This window comes from Melospiza melodia, chromosome 5 (assembly GCF_035770615.1).
Source record: "Melospiza melodia melodia isolate bMelMel2 chromosome 5, bMelMel2.pri, whole genome shotgun sequence".
Lineage (NCBI taxonomy): Eukaryota > Metazoa > Chordata > Aves > Passeriformes > Passerellidae > Melospiza > Melospiza melodia.
Window position 1 is genome coordinate 31,584,245 of NC_086198.1, and position 15,797 is coordinate 31,600,041.

At 44.5% G+C, this 15,797-nt stretch overlaps 1 protein-coding gene across 1 annotated transcript; it reads left to right on the forward strand.

The window, feature by feature from the left end:
• Positions 1-1,229: 1,229 nt before the first annotated feature.
• Positions 1,230-8,289, forward strand: LOC134418469 (estradiol 17-beta-dehydrogenase 11-like). Its single transcript, XM_063156812.1, has 7 exons — positions 1,230-1,527; positions 3,741-3,848; positions 4,920-5,051; positions 5,683-5,789; positions 6,484-6,621; positions 6,894-7,010; positions 7,715-8,289. Exons 1-7 carry the CDS (start codon positions 1,318-1,320, stop codon positions 7,800-7,802), a joined length of 900 nt encoding a protein of 299 aa, XP_063012882.1. The 5' UTR covers positions 1,230-1,317; the 3' UTR covers positions 7,803-8,289.
• The last annotated feature ends 7,508 nt before the right edge of the window (positions 8,290-15,797 follow it).

A 15,797-nucleotide genomic window follows, 5' to 3' on the forward strand; every position in this document is an offset into this window, starting at 1 on the left:
TGAACCCTTCACTCTTCCCCAAGCAGCTCAAAAACATCCTTAAATAAAATGATGAACATGACTGTGATACATCAGATTTTCTAACTGAAAAGTAAAGGAGTAAGGTTAGCAATCTTTTCCCTTAAATAAAATGATGAACATGACTGTGATACATCAGATTTTCTAACTGAAAAGTAAAGGAGTAAGGTTAGCAATCTTTTCCAGGAAAGGCCATGAGTTACATTGATAGAGGTGAAGAAACACCTGAAAGTACTTTTCTCCTATTTCCTATAAGCATTCCTGTTCTGCTTAAGGCTCTGGATACTCCATTATATACAAGTGAGCCCAAGTGTGAGTTGTGTGATTTAGACTAAATAAAAATATTCCAATTCATGCAATTTAATGCCATTTTTTCAAAGGACTTATGGAAACTAAGCAGCTGCAGCATAAGATGGAAGGTCTCAGTATGGATAACTAAATAAAAGACATAGTAAGACAAACAGCTAGGCAAGAGCTCACCTGTGGAGTTCCAGAAGTTTGAAAGGACTTGTCTCATTCAGCTTTCCTTAAGGGACCTGGCAGAGGATGGTGGGGGACAAAGCCTGCTGACCAGGCAGGCTTTGCAGAGATGCAATGGAGAGAGGGACCATGAAGAAAACTGCTCAAGGACCTTATGGCACTGAGCGACTTGACAGGTGCAAAGCTCAAAAATTGAAAAGAATTACAATACAGCGTAGAATGGACCTTCAAGATGCTTCTGTCAATAAACTGGATGAGCAATTTTATTGCCCCTTCTGTCCATTTTCCACCTGCAGCAAATGACAAACAAGAACATGTTTTCTGCTTCCTTGATGCAGGGGCCTGAGAGAGGAACAGGAAGGCACTGCCACCTGTGTGGGGACAAACAAAGCAGAGAATGAACAGTTGGGACAACTGACAGATCAAAACCAAGGGCAGAACACAGAGGGGCTCGCACTGCTCTATCGTCTCTGTTTTCCTTAGCCAAGAGGGCAGAAAACGCCCTAAAAGCCACATTTCTTTATCCACATCCGGTACGTCCTGTTAGCTGCAGGGCGGCCGTGGTTCTGCGAGGGCAGGTTAGGGTGCAGACTGCAGCTCCTCTGCACCGCTCACCCAGCGCCACCGCAGGGCCACCAGCACAGGGACACCGGGAGCTCAGCCTGGGAGAGCGGGGCGGAGCAGCCGCCGGTGCTGGGGTGGATCCTGCGGGAGTGACGGGACCCGCGGCGCGCCGGCAGCGGGTAAATCAACAACCCGCGGGCCCCTACAAAAGGGAGTAAAGTTCAGTTCGGTCCTCGAAAGAGCTCCAGGAGAACAATGAATCTGTTTCTGGAGCTTCTCCTGTTCCTGGCCACGCTTCTCTATTCCTACCTGGAGGCTTTTGTGAAGCTGTTCGTGCCTGTGAGGAGAAAGTCTCTCGCCGGGGAGCTGGTGCTCATCACGGGCGCTGGCCATGGCGTCGGGCGAGCGACCGCCTTGGAGTTCGCCAAGCGCCAGAGCAGGCTGGTCCTGTGGGACATCAACAAGGTAATGGACACACTCATGTCCTCGCTCCGTGTCACCTCCGAGTCCACGGGGCATTTAGGGGCGTAAGAAGGGCAGCACCACATTGCGCCCTCATCGCCCAGCCCCTTCCAGACCGCTCCCATCGGCTCCCGCTCGGCTCCTCCGCCTGGGATGCCGAGCGCCAGGAGAGGATTTGGCCCCGCTTGCAGCAGAGCATGTGGGGCTCTGGTCCCACAGTCCCTCGGTGCCACTCGGGAGGGAGCAGGCAACAGCCGGCAGAGCCCCTGCGACAGGGAAAGGAGTGCTCGGGAAGCTGCTGGTGCAGCTGCTGCCTGGGCTGGCAGAGAAAGCCCGCTGATACCAGAAGGCTGTTTGCAAAGAGCAGCAGGTCTGCCTTCGTTTGTTCTCTCTGTAGCCTCAGGTGTTTCCTGTGCCATGCTGGGAGATGTGTTTTCTCTGCACTCTCAGCAGCAGCAGCATCCCTGTGCCGGGCTGTATGTGAGCCCGGCTGCCCTCTGGGCAGCTGCACGCGTAAAGGACCTTGGCAAGTGGAGGATGGGCAGATGCAAACATGCTGCATGGTATTCAGAAGGGATCAAGGTAAACTGCTGGGTGTAGGTGCAACAGGGTGGGTGAAAGGCTGGGCTTTCTGTTTCTGACGCATTGGGTCAGCAAAGAAGCTAATTGTGTTATCCTGAAGCTGCAAAACAGACCCCAGCACAGGGCCCCACTGGCACGGCCTTCTGGCACCTGGGGACAAGACAACAGCAAAATAATTTCTGCTCTGGTTAGTGAGCTGATACAGTAACAGAAGGAAGCTTCTGTTCTGTGTCTGTCAAGTGCAATCCGGTAAGGAAAGTCTCTTTGCACTGTGAACTGTTGTGGTGCATTGACCTTGGTTGCATGCCAGGTGCCCACCAAGCTGCTCTATCATCCCCTCTTCTCAGATGGACTGGATAGAGGAAATAACGTGGGAAATGATGACTTGTAGGATGAAATAAAGCAGTTTGCTAAAGCGAAGCTGAAAGGTTGTGTGCACAGAAGCAAAGAGAAAAAAAATTTTTATTCTCTACTTCCCGTCAGCAAGAGATGATCACCCACATCCTGGCGAGTGCTTACTCTGGAAGGCAAACATTGTAAATACCAGATGCCCCTCCTCTTCTTCCTCTTTTTCTTGGCTTTTATATCTGAGCTGTCATATGATATGGAATTTCTCTTTGGTCAGTTTTGCTCTGCTTTCCTGCTTGTGTCCCCTCCCAGGCTCTATTGATGGGGCGGGGAATGTTGGGAACACAGCCATGATGCTGCCTCAGCACTGCTCAGCAGCAACCAAAAAACGGGTGTGTTATCAACCCCTTCCTAGCAACTAGTGCAAAGTACAGCACTGTGAGGATGCTATGGGGAAATGAATTCTATCTCAGCCAGACCCAATACAAGTGTGGCTCTTCTCACACCCAGCATGTGAGTAAAGAAATGCATAGAGCCACCTTGGGGTGTCAGCCAGGCCTGTGTTGCAAGAGCTCTGTTTACACCCACAGTGCTGCCTGCTGTGCTGTGATAGGCACTGTGTGTCCTCTTTTTGCTGCTATGTGTGCCTCACCAAGCCAAATTCACTCTTGATGCCACATTCCTAAGGCTAAGAGAAATGGGATTGTTCAGTCTGGAAAACAGATGGCTTTGGAGTGACTTAATTGAAACCTTCCAGTATGTGAAGGGGGCTTACAAAAAGATTGATAGAGAGTGTATCCAAGAGCATGTAGTGACAGGACAGAGAGAAATGGCTTCAAACTGAAAGAGATGAGGATAGGTTGGATACTAGGAAAAAATTCTTTACTGTGAGGATGGTAAGGTACTAAAACAGGTTGCCCAGAGAATTTAGAGATGCCTCATCCCTTGAAATATTCAAGGCCAGATTGAATAGAGAACTTCATCTAGTGTCCTGCCCATTGCAAGGGAAAGTTGGAACTATATAGTCTTTAAGATCCTTTCCAACACAAACCATTTCAAGATTCTGTGATTTACTTTCTGGTAATCACTCTACAAAGGTCTAAAAATTCCAACTGGAATGCCTATTCTTTCAACAACCCCACCTGTAGCTCTTTCCCTGGGTAGCTATGAACTGTTCAGGGGCTGGGCAGTGGTTGTTCAATCCAGGAACATTTTCAGCCTCTGCTGCTCAGCCGTGCTGAGGGGACAGCTGTGCACAGCTGTGTCTTTCTCTTTGCCTCTTCCAGCACGGCGTTGAGGAGACAGCAGCAGAATGCCAGAAGCTGGGAGCCACTGTTCAAACCTTCGTGGTGGACTGCAGCAAACGGGAGGAGATCTACAGCGCTGCAGACAAGGTGGGGCAGCAGGGACATGGCCAAAGGCTTTCCCAACCATGCTTGATTTCCAGAGAAGGCAGGAAATCTGTTTGTTGCACACAAATCCTGCAAACCCCTGGAAGCTCTCCATTCCTCGTTGCTCTCTGGACACAGAGTGCTGTAGCATTTCCAAGATCACAGCCAGTCTCATCCGGTTTGGGAGGCTCCAGCATATCACATCCTCTTGCCAAGTTTGCTCTCTAGGGTTGCAGCCTCTGAAGGAACATAGCACTGAGAACATATGAAACATTTTATTGGAATGGCTGTGTTCCAGCTGCCTCAAAACAGTCTGTACCTCTGTGGTCCCAAGTGTTGGACAACACCCTTTTCCTGACCCAGAGATCGAGCAACTGAGAGGCATCTTAAGAACTTTTATTCCATTTTCAGTCTGATGAGAAGGGTGAGACAATACAGATGTTATAATTCACACCATCACAATCAGAAGCCAACTATTTCCTAATCACAATACACTATAAGCCTTTCTTGACCGATCAGCTTTTTGCCACACCATGCTGTAGATGCCTGAAGTCCCTCATCTGAAACTACCCCTCGTGGGTCCCAATACAACGCAGGATTCATAGTTCTATTTCTCCAAAGTATCTAGTCTTATTTGCAAGGCCATCTTTTGAAGCTTTTTTCTAGCTCCATTTCTCTCTCAACAATATCTGTCCTATCCCATGGCGTTTCTAAGTCAGCATTTCTTGTCTCAGTTTGCATACGGATGCATACTGTGAGCACCTTCTGTCAGGCCCTGAGAACTCTCTACAAATCCTTTTCCCACACCAATTGTGACTACACGGTCCAGACTGTGCACAGTTTATGGAACAAAATAAATACTGACATTAATGAATAGGGAAGAATCAGATCTAAACCAGATCCCATGGCTCTGCTGCAAAGTTCCTGCCACATCTGGAAATGCGGCATGACCTCCCTCTCCCTTGAAGATGCAATGTTAAGAATTTAACCATGGTTCATCTTCCCCACCTTTACTTTTTTTTTTCCCTCCTGAGTGACAGACACAGTTTTGGGCTTTTGTTTTCTCTCTAAAAGGTGAAGAAGGATATTGGGGATGTGACTGTCCTGGTGAACAATGTTGGTGTGATTACAGCTGCCGACTTTCTCTCGACTCAGGACCACCAGATAGAAAGGATGTTTGAAGTCAACATTCTGGGCCACATGTGGGTAAGGGCCACCACCATCTATATACACACTTGTTTGGGAGTGTCAATGCATGTTTAGGCCAACCATGATTAGCAGTGAAATTACCAAATGAACTGTTACAGCACAGGGCACCCAAGCAGGCTGTGTGCTGGGAAACTGGAATGGCTTCTTGCTGATGTGAGCTGGCTGCTGACAGCCTCACCTGCAGCACGCACAGAAGGCCTCTGTCAGAGGTGTCGTGGGGCTGACAGGGTGGGAGGGCTTCAGCAGGACTTGTTTGTGGCAGAAGAAAAGAGAAGCCACAGATCGACAAGTGGTTTATTGTTCATGTGCCGGGGTGAGACCCTGCCAGCATTTCTGCTGACACCTGAAACCTTAAAAGCAGCAAAGGAAAGATGTGAAAACCATTTCTTGTTTATGGCCAACTGCTGCAGCCTTTGGAGAGCAGGTTGCCAGCTGCACCACTGGTCAGAGAGCAGGTATCCCTGTGGCTCTGGAATCTGAGGTGCTGTGCAGATCAGAGCTTTAGGGAGAGCTTTGGCCACGTGGGGAATAACTCTGAGAGTCAGTGCTGAGTATGCCTAAGAAAACCATGTTCTTTTCCTCCTTCCCGCCCCCTGGATTTTGCCTCTTGTTTTAAATGACTTCCAAGACCACGAGAGCTTTCCTGCCAGTCATGATGAACAACAACTATGGGCACATTGTGACCGTGGCTTCAGCAGCAGGTCATTTTGTGGTTCCTTTCATGGTGACATATTGGTAAGTCATTTTGTAATCAGCTTGCTTAGTTTTAAAAATTTTAATTGCATCTTTTCCATCAGGAAGTACCAAGTAATTGGCTCTGACTGAATTGTTAGCAATATTTGCATGAAAGAATAGTCATGTGATATCTATTTTCTTTGGAATTCATTGAAACTTAAGGCCCACACCTATTTCCGTGGCAGGTCGTTCCTCCTCTACATTTTTCTTGCATGATATCCCACTATTTCAAAGCACACACAGTTGATTTGAGATGCTCCTGTGTGATACAATATGTAGTCAGAGGTTAATCTCCATTTCTACCCTGCCCATCCTTCCTAATTTCAGACATTCATGATGCATTCCTTCCAAGAATCTTCTCTCATGGGAAAAATTTGATGTGCATCAATTGACACATGCTAGTTAATTTTTTCTAAGATCTCCTGATGTTTTCATCTCTGCTTTGTTTGCCTGTTCATACCCTGTCTGCTTTCCACAATTACTCCACAAGTTTCAATATCTTGTCCAGCACTACAGTCTGGCACACAGAAAGTTAATATAATCCTTGCTCTGCCTCTCAGCTGGATTATATTATTTGGAGCTTTTTGCATCCTACCCTGTACTGTATGTGTATGATGGTTTAGGCCGTTTGCAGTGGTAGACAGGTGGAAATAGGATTTCTGCCTTCTCATTTGTACTTCCTCCCTTTCTGCAGCTCAAGCAAGTTCGCTGCAGTTGGATTTCATAAAGCTCTGACAGAGGAGCTGTCTGCCCTTGGAAAGGATGGAATCAAAACAACGTGCCTTTGTCCTGTTTTTATAAACACTGGATTTGTCAAAAACCCCAGTACAAGGTAACTCTCAATACTCTGAATTCCTGTCTTTCCTTCTTTGCATTAAGGCACTGCATATTATCCCCAGCTTTAGGCCTCTGTTCCAGCTGGCTGTATAACAGCAGTTTGTATCATAAACTAAAGAAAGTCTGCAATGTCCTTTAACCCATGTAATTGTTTTGTAATTGTTGCATTTCAATTACCTGAGTTTGTACATTTGTGAAGCCTCCCAGATGACCTGGTACCACCCCTTTTTATCACTGCAGCTCTTACCTGTTTGCTTTCCTGTGTAGGCTTGGAAAGATTTTGGAGATTGAAGAAGTCGTACAGGCTTTGATGGAAGGAATAGTGACCAACCAGAAAATGGTTTTCGTTCCATCAAATCAGAGCATAGCTTTACTGATTGAAAGGTGAGTACGGCAAAAAATGTATCAACTGTAACCTGCTGAGTGTACTCTCAAACTTGTAAAATCTGATTCAAGATAAAGTTGTATTTTAGAACATATCACAAGGTCGTTAATAATGCAGTGGATCTTTCCAGTGACAACAGCAGACATCATCTTGAGATTTTGTTGAGCCCTCTCACAGGCCTTTGCATTGAACCACTTGCTGCAGCTGACTGGTGTCAGTGCAGAGCTTCACTGCTCTGCAGGCCACGACATTTTCTGAAACAGCAGCCCCAGCACAGCCCCAGAATGAGATGAGGACCTGAGTGTTTGTTTCTCCATGTCAACACCAAAAATTCAGGCCACTGAGGCAGGAAAATTTGTTTTTAAAGGGCTCTGTTGCAAAGAGAAAGCAAATACTTGTGTCTCTGTTCAGTATGAAAACTTTCTGGATTCTGCAGCAATATTGCAGCCTGAATCATGGTTGGTACATACATGTCCTGGAATTGTCATAAAAAAAAATGGGTGGGACTTGGGTTAAAACTTGTCAGAGATTGACAAGTTCTACATGTCCTTAGGAAATAATGCCCAGTTTAATACATAGTCTCAGTTCATGTGTGTGCATGCATTCTCCTGCCAGACCAGCTCTTCCCTTACCTGCAGTGACACTTTTTCCCATCATTTAGGTTTCTATCCCACTTTTAATTTCATGTTACTGTCTCTTCCAGGGTGTTTCCAGAACGTGCCCTGAACCTTCTGAAGAAGATGTCTGAAGTCAAGTTTGATGCAATCATTGGGCAGAGAAACACACAGTGAAAAGCAAGAATTGATTCTCATTTCCCAGAGGCACCAGTGAAAAGAGAACATGTGCTGAGCATAGTTCAACTGCCTGGATTCCAAACAGAGCTCAGGCAGGGGCTTCCAGGCCACCATTCCCAGGCACACCTAAGGGCTTATCCCACACCTGCAGCTGGAACACAGCTGCATAACAGGGAGTGTTAGCAAAGCAGTGATGCAGCTCTAGAAGGGCTGCTTTGAATGTACATCCCATCACCTTTGTCTCATTGTGCTGAGGTAGTCAGGAATTTCCTCAAAGGTGGGTAGTCTGTTTTCACCTCAATTTATAATGTTGAATTATAAAACGCTTTAAAGAACATTGAATTTCCCCTATTTTTGTAGGAAATACCTGAAATAATACAGATCTATATGTAATATACCTAATTACATTGATTATGAATTATGCATTTGCACCATCAATATGCCTTAATGTGAATAAATGCATATAAGTTCTTTACCACAAGGACCACAGTGTCTCTTGGCAGTGAAAGTCATAATCACATGCTAGAGATGCATTTAAGGTATAGTATCAAGGAATACAGAATACACCTTTCCCTGTATCATTGCTCACACTGCTCCTGTGCACTTTCCAGACATCTTTAAAACACCTTCTCGTGAAAACAGTGCAGAATTTCTCTACGAATGACTGGGTGCCACAAGTACAGTCCACACAGGTGCCAGGGCCAAGGCTAGGGCAGGGGGTGCAGGGGGAGGCTGCAGACGAGCCTGCACACAGCTCCTCATCACAAGCCAGGGGCCTGCTCTGATGGCACAGGAGGTGAAATCCCTGAAGGTCTTTGGCCTGGGGTCCAAGACAGCAGCAGATGCTGGCACATGGGTCAAAGACCTCTCCAGAGCACAGAGGATCTGTGCACCCACTTGTGCAATTCCTGCTGCAGGCACTGCTGGCCCACAGCCATCCCAGGCAGGCCTGAATGCGCTGCCACCTTCAGCACAGTTGGAATCTGTCCTGTTCACCTGAGCCTTTCAAGCTGTTCTGTAAACAGTTCTTCAGAAAAGGGAGAGCCCTTACCACCCAGCCCTCCTGCTCTTAGCGGGCAACAGGTAAATGTTTTGTTGCCATCAGCACAAATAGTTGCTAGATGAGCTAAATGACAAAAAAGGAAACAAAAATAGTTTCCTTTTTGCTCATGGAACATTCATGGAACATGACACTCAGGGTGAGTGAAGCTCAAGTTCCCAGCTTTGGATATTTTGCTTCATAGAGAAAGCGAAAATAAAAGAAAGAAAAGGTAAGCAAATTTCTGAGAGTGTTAGATGTGGTTAGTATTTAAAACCAGGACCCTCCAACCCCCAAAGCATTTGAGAGAAGCATGCTTTGAGTCCTGAAGGATAAAGGAGTACAATTTCCATGCATTTTCAGTAAGCTATTTTGTAAGTTTGTTTTCCCTACCTCAGTGGCATCCCCCAAATCTGAGTAGAGTGACTTAGTGACTTTTGTCTACTCTGAAAGAAGTTTATTTTTCCTTCCTTCTATTTGAACTACATACTCAGCTCTTTCTGAGAGGGCAAGTCTGTCACAAATGAGAGCTACTTGCTCTTCTCCATGTTGCTTGAGTTTTCAAGTCTTGTACTTGGCATAAAGAACCATTTGCAAAAGCGAGGATTTCGGCCTTCATCTCCTGAACACCAGGGACAGAATTGAGGCACCACTTGTCTTTCTGGCCACAACACTCAACTGGAGCTTAGCCCAAACTCTGGTCATGCATGGGTGCCCAGCAGGAGTCCATGTGAGCGTGTTTCATGCAGCCACCTACAGCCAAGTCCCAAATTTGAAGAGTGGTACCTCACACCCTGGCCTAAGGACTCCTTAGGAGTCAGGTTAGTGACTCTGGCCCCGTGCTTTGCCTCCTGCTGAGATGTCTCTTGTGCTTCCATGCCCTCCCTGCCTCCTCTTCCTTGGCCCCAGCACTGACTGGAGCCCTGTGCCAGGAAAAGGACAGCACCACTGAGCTGTGCAATTGGAGTCTGGCCCAAATGCTGATGTGTTAATTAAGCAGAGAACTAGGTTCCAAGGGAAAAGTAGGAAGAGCCTAGTTCTTAATCTTTGAGCTGGAGTCAGTGTAGTCTCCCTCAGACATGATGAGCAACAGCTCAGTTAAAAGCCCCATGATGTTGGCTAGAGGTCTATGGAGCACCTTCCTCAGCTCTTCCAGCTGTTCTGCTTTTAAAAAGCACAGGAGAGTGAGGGTCCCAGAGGGATTTCATGTGCCAGGTGCACTGTGTACTCCCTGAGGGGCTGCTGCCAGCAGGGTGGGACTGCCCTGCCAGGTGACAGGGGCTCTGGTCCCCAAAGCAAGAGGCGTAAAGATGAACTGCTTACAGAATTTCTAATGGCATGGATTACAAGTCCCCACAGCACTGCCACCTGGACTGTCTCTAGCCGGGTCTGAGGGTACTTCTTTGGAGACTGGCTCTGCCACATTTTTCCAAAGTCCTTGAATCCTACTCAGAACGTTGGGAGAATCAGCTCAACCTGTGTTTCTTGGCACAAACCTAGGCCACTTACAAGAGAAAATCAGGGCTGTACTTCTCAGTGCCACTGTCTGCTAGCATCCAGGCCCCAGTGTCATTACTAGGACACTACTTTTTAATGCTTGCAGGTAGTAACAGTATGCATAAAAATCCAGGCAATTTTAGGCAGCAGTTCAGAACATGGATTTCTAAATGCACAGAATCTCCTGAACCCAGCAGTTCAGGATGGGTTTTTGTATTGTTTTGTGGTTTTTTACTACTTCTCCACTGTAATTAAGCATCTGAGATCACTGGTGGTTCAGAGTGTTGCAAAACTCTCTGCAAAATTCTGACTCAACTTTTTGGTACCTTCAATCTCTCAGATTCTTTAATTCTGCATCTATTATCTGACCATGCATTTTTTCCTTTTTCCAAGCAGGTCCCTTGCTTTGTTTGAGCTCATCATCAAGAGAATTGTAGGATTGTAGCTTTACTGCAAAACTTCTACCAGAATATGAATAAGCTTACATTTATCCAAGAAGACAGGTGCTTCTAGGATTAAACTTATTCTTGTTCAAACTATTTCCTCTCTTTGTTCTCAGCCTTTTAATGTTCATAGCTGGTAGCTGACCGTTTTCTAAATCATCACATTCAAAATGATTTTCAAGAAACATTCTAGTTAAACTGGTGCTGCAACAGGAAGATACAGTCAGTGCTCAAAAATAATCTGGTGACAATAGTTGTCAGCAATGGCGAGAGACAGGGAGACTGATTCAGAGACTGATTTTATTGTGGGATATATATGCTTATATACTATTTTAGGGAGATTAGTAATGTGTACTGCAATGATTAGGTTAAAATTACATACACAAATTTTTGCATATAGCAATGTCTCTTGCTTGCAGAGTTTAATGAGATTTTCTTTTTCTGGTTAGCCTGTCTGATTTAATCTTCTTGCAATCTAGATCTCATTTTCAAAGTTCTGTTTGCTTTTGCCAGGGCATCCTGTTATCAAATCTCTTATGTTAACCAGGCCCAAAGTCCATCATCTGTCTTGTGTCCCCCCCAAAAACTGCCAAATAGTGGCAGTATTGTTATATAAAGGAGTTCCAGACACTCATGTTCACCAGTGCCTCCCAGCTTGCTAATAATGAGGTAATCTCTAATGGGAGAAAAAACCTGAGCAGGAGCTTGCACTAGTCCTTTGATGGCCACATTGCTTTTCCATAATGAGGTGCTGCTGCTTCCCTCTGCAGTGCTGACCTGGAATACAGTACGTAAGGACTTTTTTGAGCATTATAGAACCAATACCTGCATTCTAGGAGAGGTGAAAAATTGAAAATCATGCAATAGCTGACTTTAATATTATGCAGATGTGGTGATCTGCATTTATTTTCTTTCAGTGATTTCTGTGTAGTTACACTGGAATTATACTGGCAAAAGACAAGATTCAAGTTTCTCTGGTATGAAAAACAAGGAAGGGGAAAAAGCAAGTATTTATGTGTAGTTCAGTTCTCTAAATCCTCAAAGGATGCATGTGCTGTTAACACCAGTTCTGGCTGCACAGCCTAATCATTAATGTTACCTTCCCAGCTGAACATCTGCTCATGTGGCACATTTCCACTTCCATCCTCCTCTCTCTCTTAGACATTAAATTGTACCAAAAGCCCTTTTAAACACAAGTACAATTTTAAGGGGATTTTAATGAACTTGTCTGGAAGGAGGTCACATCATGATTTAGAGCAAGCAATGTAGTATGGGCCAGAAAAAGCTAAAAAAAATTAGATTAATTAGTTATGATATAAAATTTTGTTGCCAAACCAAAATTATTTCTATATCTTTTATTTTAAAGACAGCAAGCAAGCAGCACTGGGTGGCCAGGGAGTCACCACTCCACTCCACTCACAGCACACCCAGTGCTGCTTGCTTGCTTTCTTTAAAATAAAAGATATAGAAATAAAATTCAGTTTGGCTATTGAAATATTATATCAGTTATTTTCTTAGAAGTACCCTTTTAGGTCACTCAGAGCTATGGTCAGTTCTGGTCCAAAAAAAACCAAACCAAACCAACAAAAAATCAATCAGGATATTGATTAACAGAGACACAGTTACAGCTAACAGCTTCTGAGATACTGAGATTTTCTGCACAGGACTATGGAGACACCTTGGAAAGGAGACTGCTTTTACATGGGTGAGTTGTAATGGACATGACACTAGGAATGGGTGACTGAGAATCATTAAAATGCATCATTTTAGGAACACAGTTTATAGTCACTGTTCACATGTTCATTTTCTAGATAAAGAAATCCTGACTCACAAGGATTTTTGCCTAATCCATATGGTTAATCAGTAACCAATTTAGGGGCAGGAGAGTTTGTAGTTCATTTCATGCTCTTTCTCCTTAGGAGCAGGGAAGAGAGAAAAGGGAAGAAACATGCCAGACAGGGGTGTACTCTCCTTCAGCAGGATGACAAAAGTTGATGCATGCCTCAGGCCTATAGATAAGGAAGTGGCAGCACAGATTTTTCAGATGGTTGTTTTTCAAGACATAGATTATTTCAGTTTTGCCCTGTCACACACAACACATCTGATGCCTTGGAGGTCATGAAACTTGGGACTCTCCATGCACAGTTACATTAAACACTGACCTTCCCAAGTGCCTAAAAACATAATATGGATCACAGGCAGACAAATCCTAAAGCATGATCCTCAATACTCTAAAGGCCATTTTAGATAATGCCTGTGCTGTGCAGTGCTGAGCTACCTCAGTGCTAGCTCAAAGGCACTAAGAAAGAGATGTTTCTGTTGTATGTATAGCCCCATGATTACCTGCTACCTTGGAGCCTGGCAGTGGGTATGGCTGTGTTAGTGCAGTTGTGGACTAAGAAGTTTGGGGAAAGGACTGTTCTTCATCCAGCATCTAACACAGATTCTCTGGAAGATTCAAGTAACATGGTGCAAAGCTATACCCAGTGCATGACACCTTCTTGGCAAGACACAGCTACCTGGCATGGATTTTCTCTTTGAAGCTTCCTCAAGGAAGGTGTTGATGCTCCTGTGGGTTTTCACCTTGTAGACATATCTGTCTCATGCTGATGTAGCTGATATTAGCACACAAAGCCACAGTCACTCAACACCTAAAGATCTTTTTCACTCAAGGTTATGTCCTGTCCCTCAGCTGCCAAGTTATGATTTGTCTTTTGGACCAAGTGAACTTCCTTTTTGTCCCTCTGAAACAGCTGAAAAAAACAAAACAAAACCACACACACACAAAAATCCAGCTATATAAGTTGTATCTTTTTATTTTCTTTTGAGAATTGTTACTATCAGGGAATAGCAATATTTTACAATTTGTTGCCTTTAGAGCAGGAAGACAAACTACTGAAGTTTTACAGGTCTCTACAATTACTAATCCAAAAAGCTTCTACAATTTTAAACTCAAGTCTTTAAGAGAATCCAGACAAATACTTATTTTACATTTACTAAGAGAACAGAGGTAAAGCATTTACCAGAACAGTCACAATAGATCACCAGAAATTCAGCCTCAAAGTCGGCTGACATCCAGGAAAATGTAACCTATTTCTGTCACCAGGGATTATATCTTGCCCCTATAAAGCACTGCTTGTGAGGAGTTAGTAGATGTATATATCTGAATGTATGTGTGAGCAGGAGCAGCACTATGCCAAGCACCACAATGGCAGTAAAACCAAACAATGGCACCTTTGTGGGTTGAAGGCCTGATCAAACTATGATTTAAGTCAATCAGAGCCTTTTTGGTGGTTTCCAGGAGCATTGGATGAGAGACACAATATATTAGAAGCAGTATCACTAACTCTCAAAGCCAGAAATAAGAGCACAAAGTTCCTCATTTAGAACAGCAGTGTGCCCACTGATGACTTCTACCTTTTCACAGACCTTGCTTCAATCCCCAACACTTGCCTGAGAAAGCTGGAAGATAATATTTCCTCCCTTGGCACTTCTTAGGTGTCAGGCTTTCATCTTGAAGACAACCAGTCTGGGGAAGTAAAGCAGCTGCCAGGCTGGGCACTGTGGGTGTATGATGTAGAAACTCTGAGGCCAATAGGGAATATAAGCGTACACTGTGATAGAAGGGGAGGAGAAATCTGCAAAACACAAGTCTGTACAGGTCATTTTGTCTGATTCCAGCCTTCTGGAAACTCTACCTGGACAGCAACATCTCTGCCACATACATCCAGGTTAGTACCTTTCAAAAACATGGATGAACTTAAGGAGGATTGCTTGAGATTTTTATGTTCAGGAAAAAAACAACCAAACAAACCAGAAAAAATACATCGCTGAACAGGAATTTTCTGAGATTTATGCAAAACCTAAATGTGCTGGCTTGATCACAACTAGTGCAATTTTTTGATAAACACGTCACATAATCAATTCAGCTGTTTGCCACTGAATTTTCACTGCCTCTGTCCTTTATGGAATAAAAGGCACAGGGGTGTGGAATAACAACCCAAACCCATCAGATATATTTGAGATAATAACAATTATCCCCATATTTTCAGGTGGTCTCTTTGTCAAACAGACCACCTCAAACAGAAGTGTTATTTAGTTGGACATTTTTGCCTTCAAAGATTCCTAAATAGACGTGCATCTCCTCTTAAAAACGGTATATGTGTTCTCTGTGTGGAACTGCAAAGCTCCAGCAACTCGTTCTCAGATAAATAGGGATTTATAAAACACCTTCCTGCCTTTCAGCAGAATTGTGTTGGATTCAGGAAAAAAGGAAATCCTAGAATTATTATGCACATTTGGCATCCAGTGGGAGTCCAGCTTTCAGCTCTGCAGTATGGAATTGGGAAATCTATTGGGCTCTTAATCCATGGGGCTGGAGGTGACTGGCATTTTCACTTGGCAAGCTGTGCTTGCTTTTATGCAAGGAAGACTCCACACTCCCCAGGGCATCTATTTCTTTCTTAAGGTGTTTCTTTGGTTCTAACAGCCTGCAAAATTTTCCTGGCCAATTCTTTTAAAGTTCTGAAGTCAAGCTTTGACCAAATGGGACCAAGGTTTACACTTATTACTCCACAGGCAGAGAAAGATACTACTAACAAAGAGACTAAATCAAACCAGGGGAAAAGTGGGTATTGGGGAAATGTATTCCTGTACTGGAGGGGCTGTATGTATCTCTCTGCATGATATGTATATAGATATAGATATATAGATATAGATATAATATACACTTGTAGAGACCAGAGCTGGTGGACAGGTGGAAGAGGAAGGAGCTACTACAGCCTTTCCTTCTCTGTATAACATCCTTCTCTCACTGGACTCATGGAGAGCAGTTCCTTCAAAATCTGAAGCAGGATCACTCTGATGTTTTTATTAAAGAATCAAAGAATCACACAACATGCTGATGTGGAAGGGACCCACAAGGATCATTGAGTCCAAATCCTGGCCCTGCAAACATCACCAAGAGTCACACCCTGCGCCTTGCAGCATTGTCCAAATGCTTCTTGGAACTCT

Bases quoted from the DNA above. Each gene is read 5' to 3' on its own strand.
- LOC134418469 (XM_063156812.1), top strand. From the start codon at position 1,318: ATGAATCTGTTTCTGGAGCTTCTCCTGTTCCTGGCCACGCTTCTCTAT. The intron at 1,528-3,740 runs GTAATGGACACA...TGCCTCTTCCAG, and splicing joins TCCTGTGGGACATCAACAAG to CACGGCGTTGAGGAGACAGC. The intron at 3,849-4,919 runs GTGGGGCAGCAG...TCTCTCTAAAAG, and splicing joins TCTACAGCGCTGCAGACAAG to GTGAAGAAGGATATTGGGGA.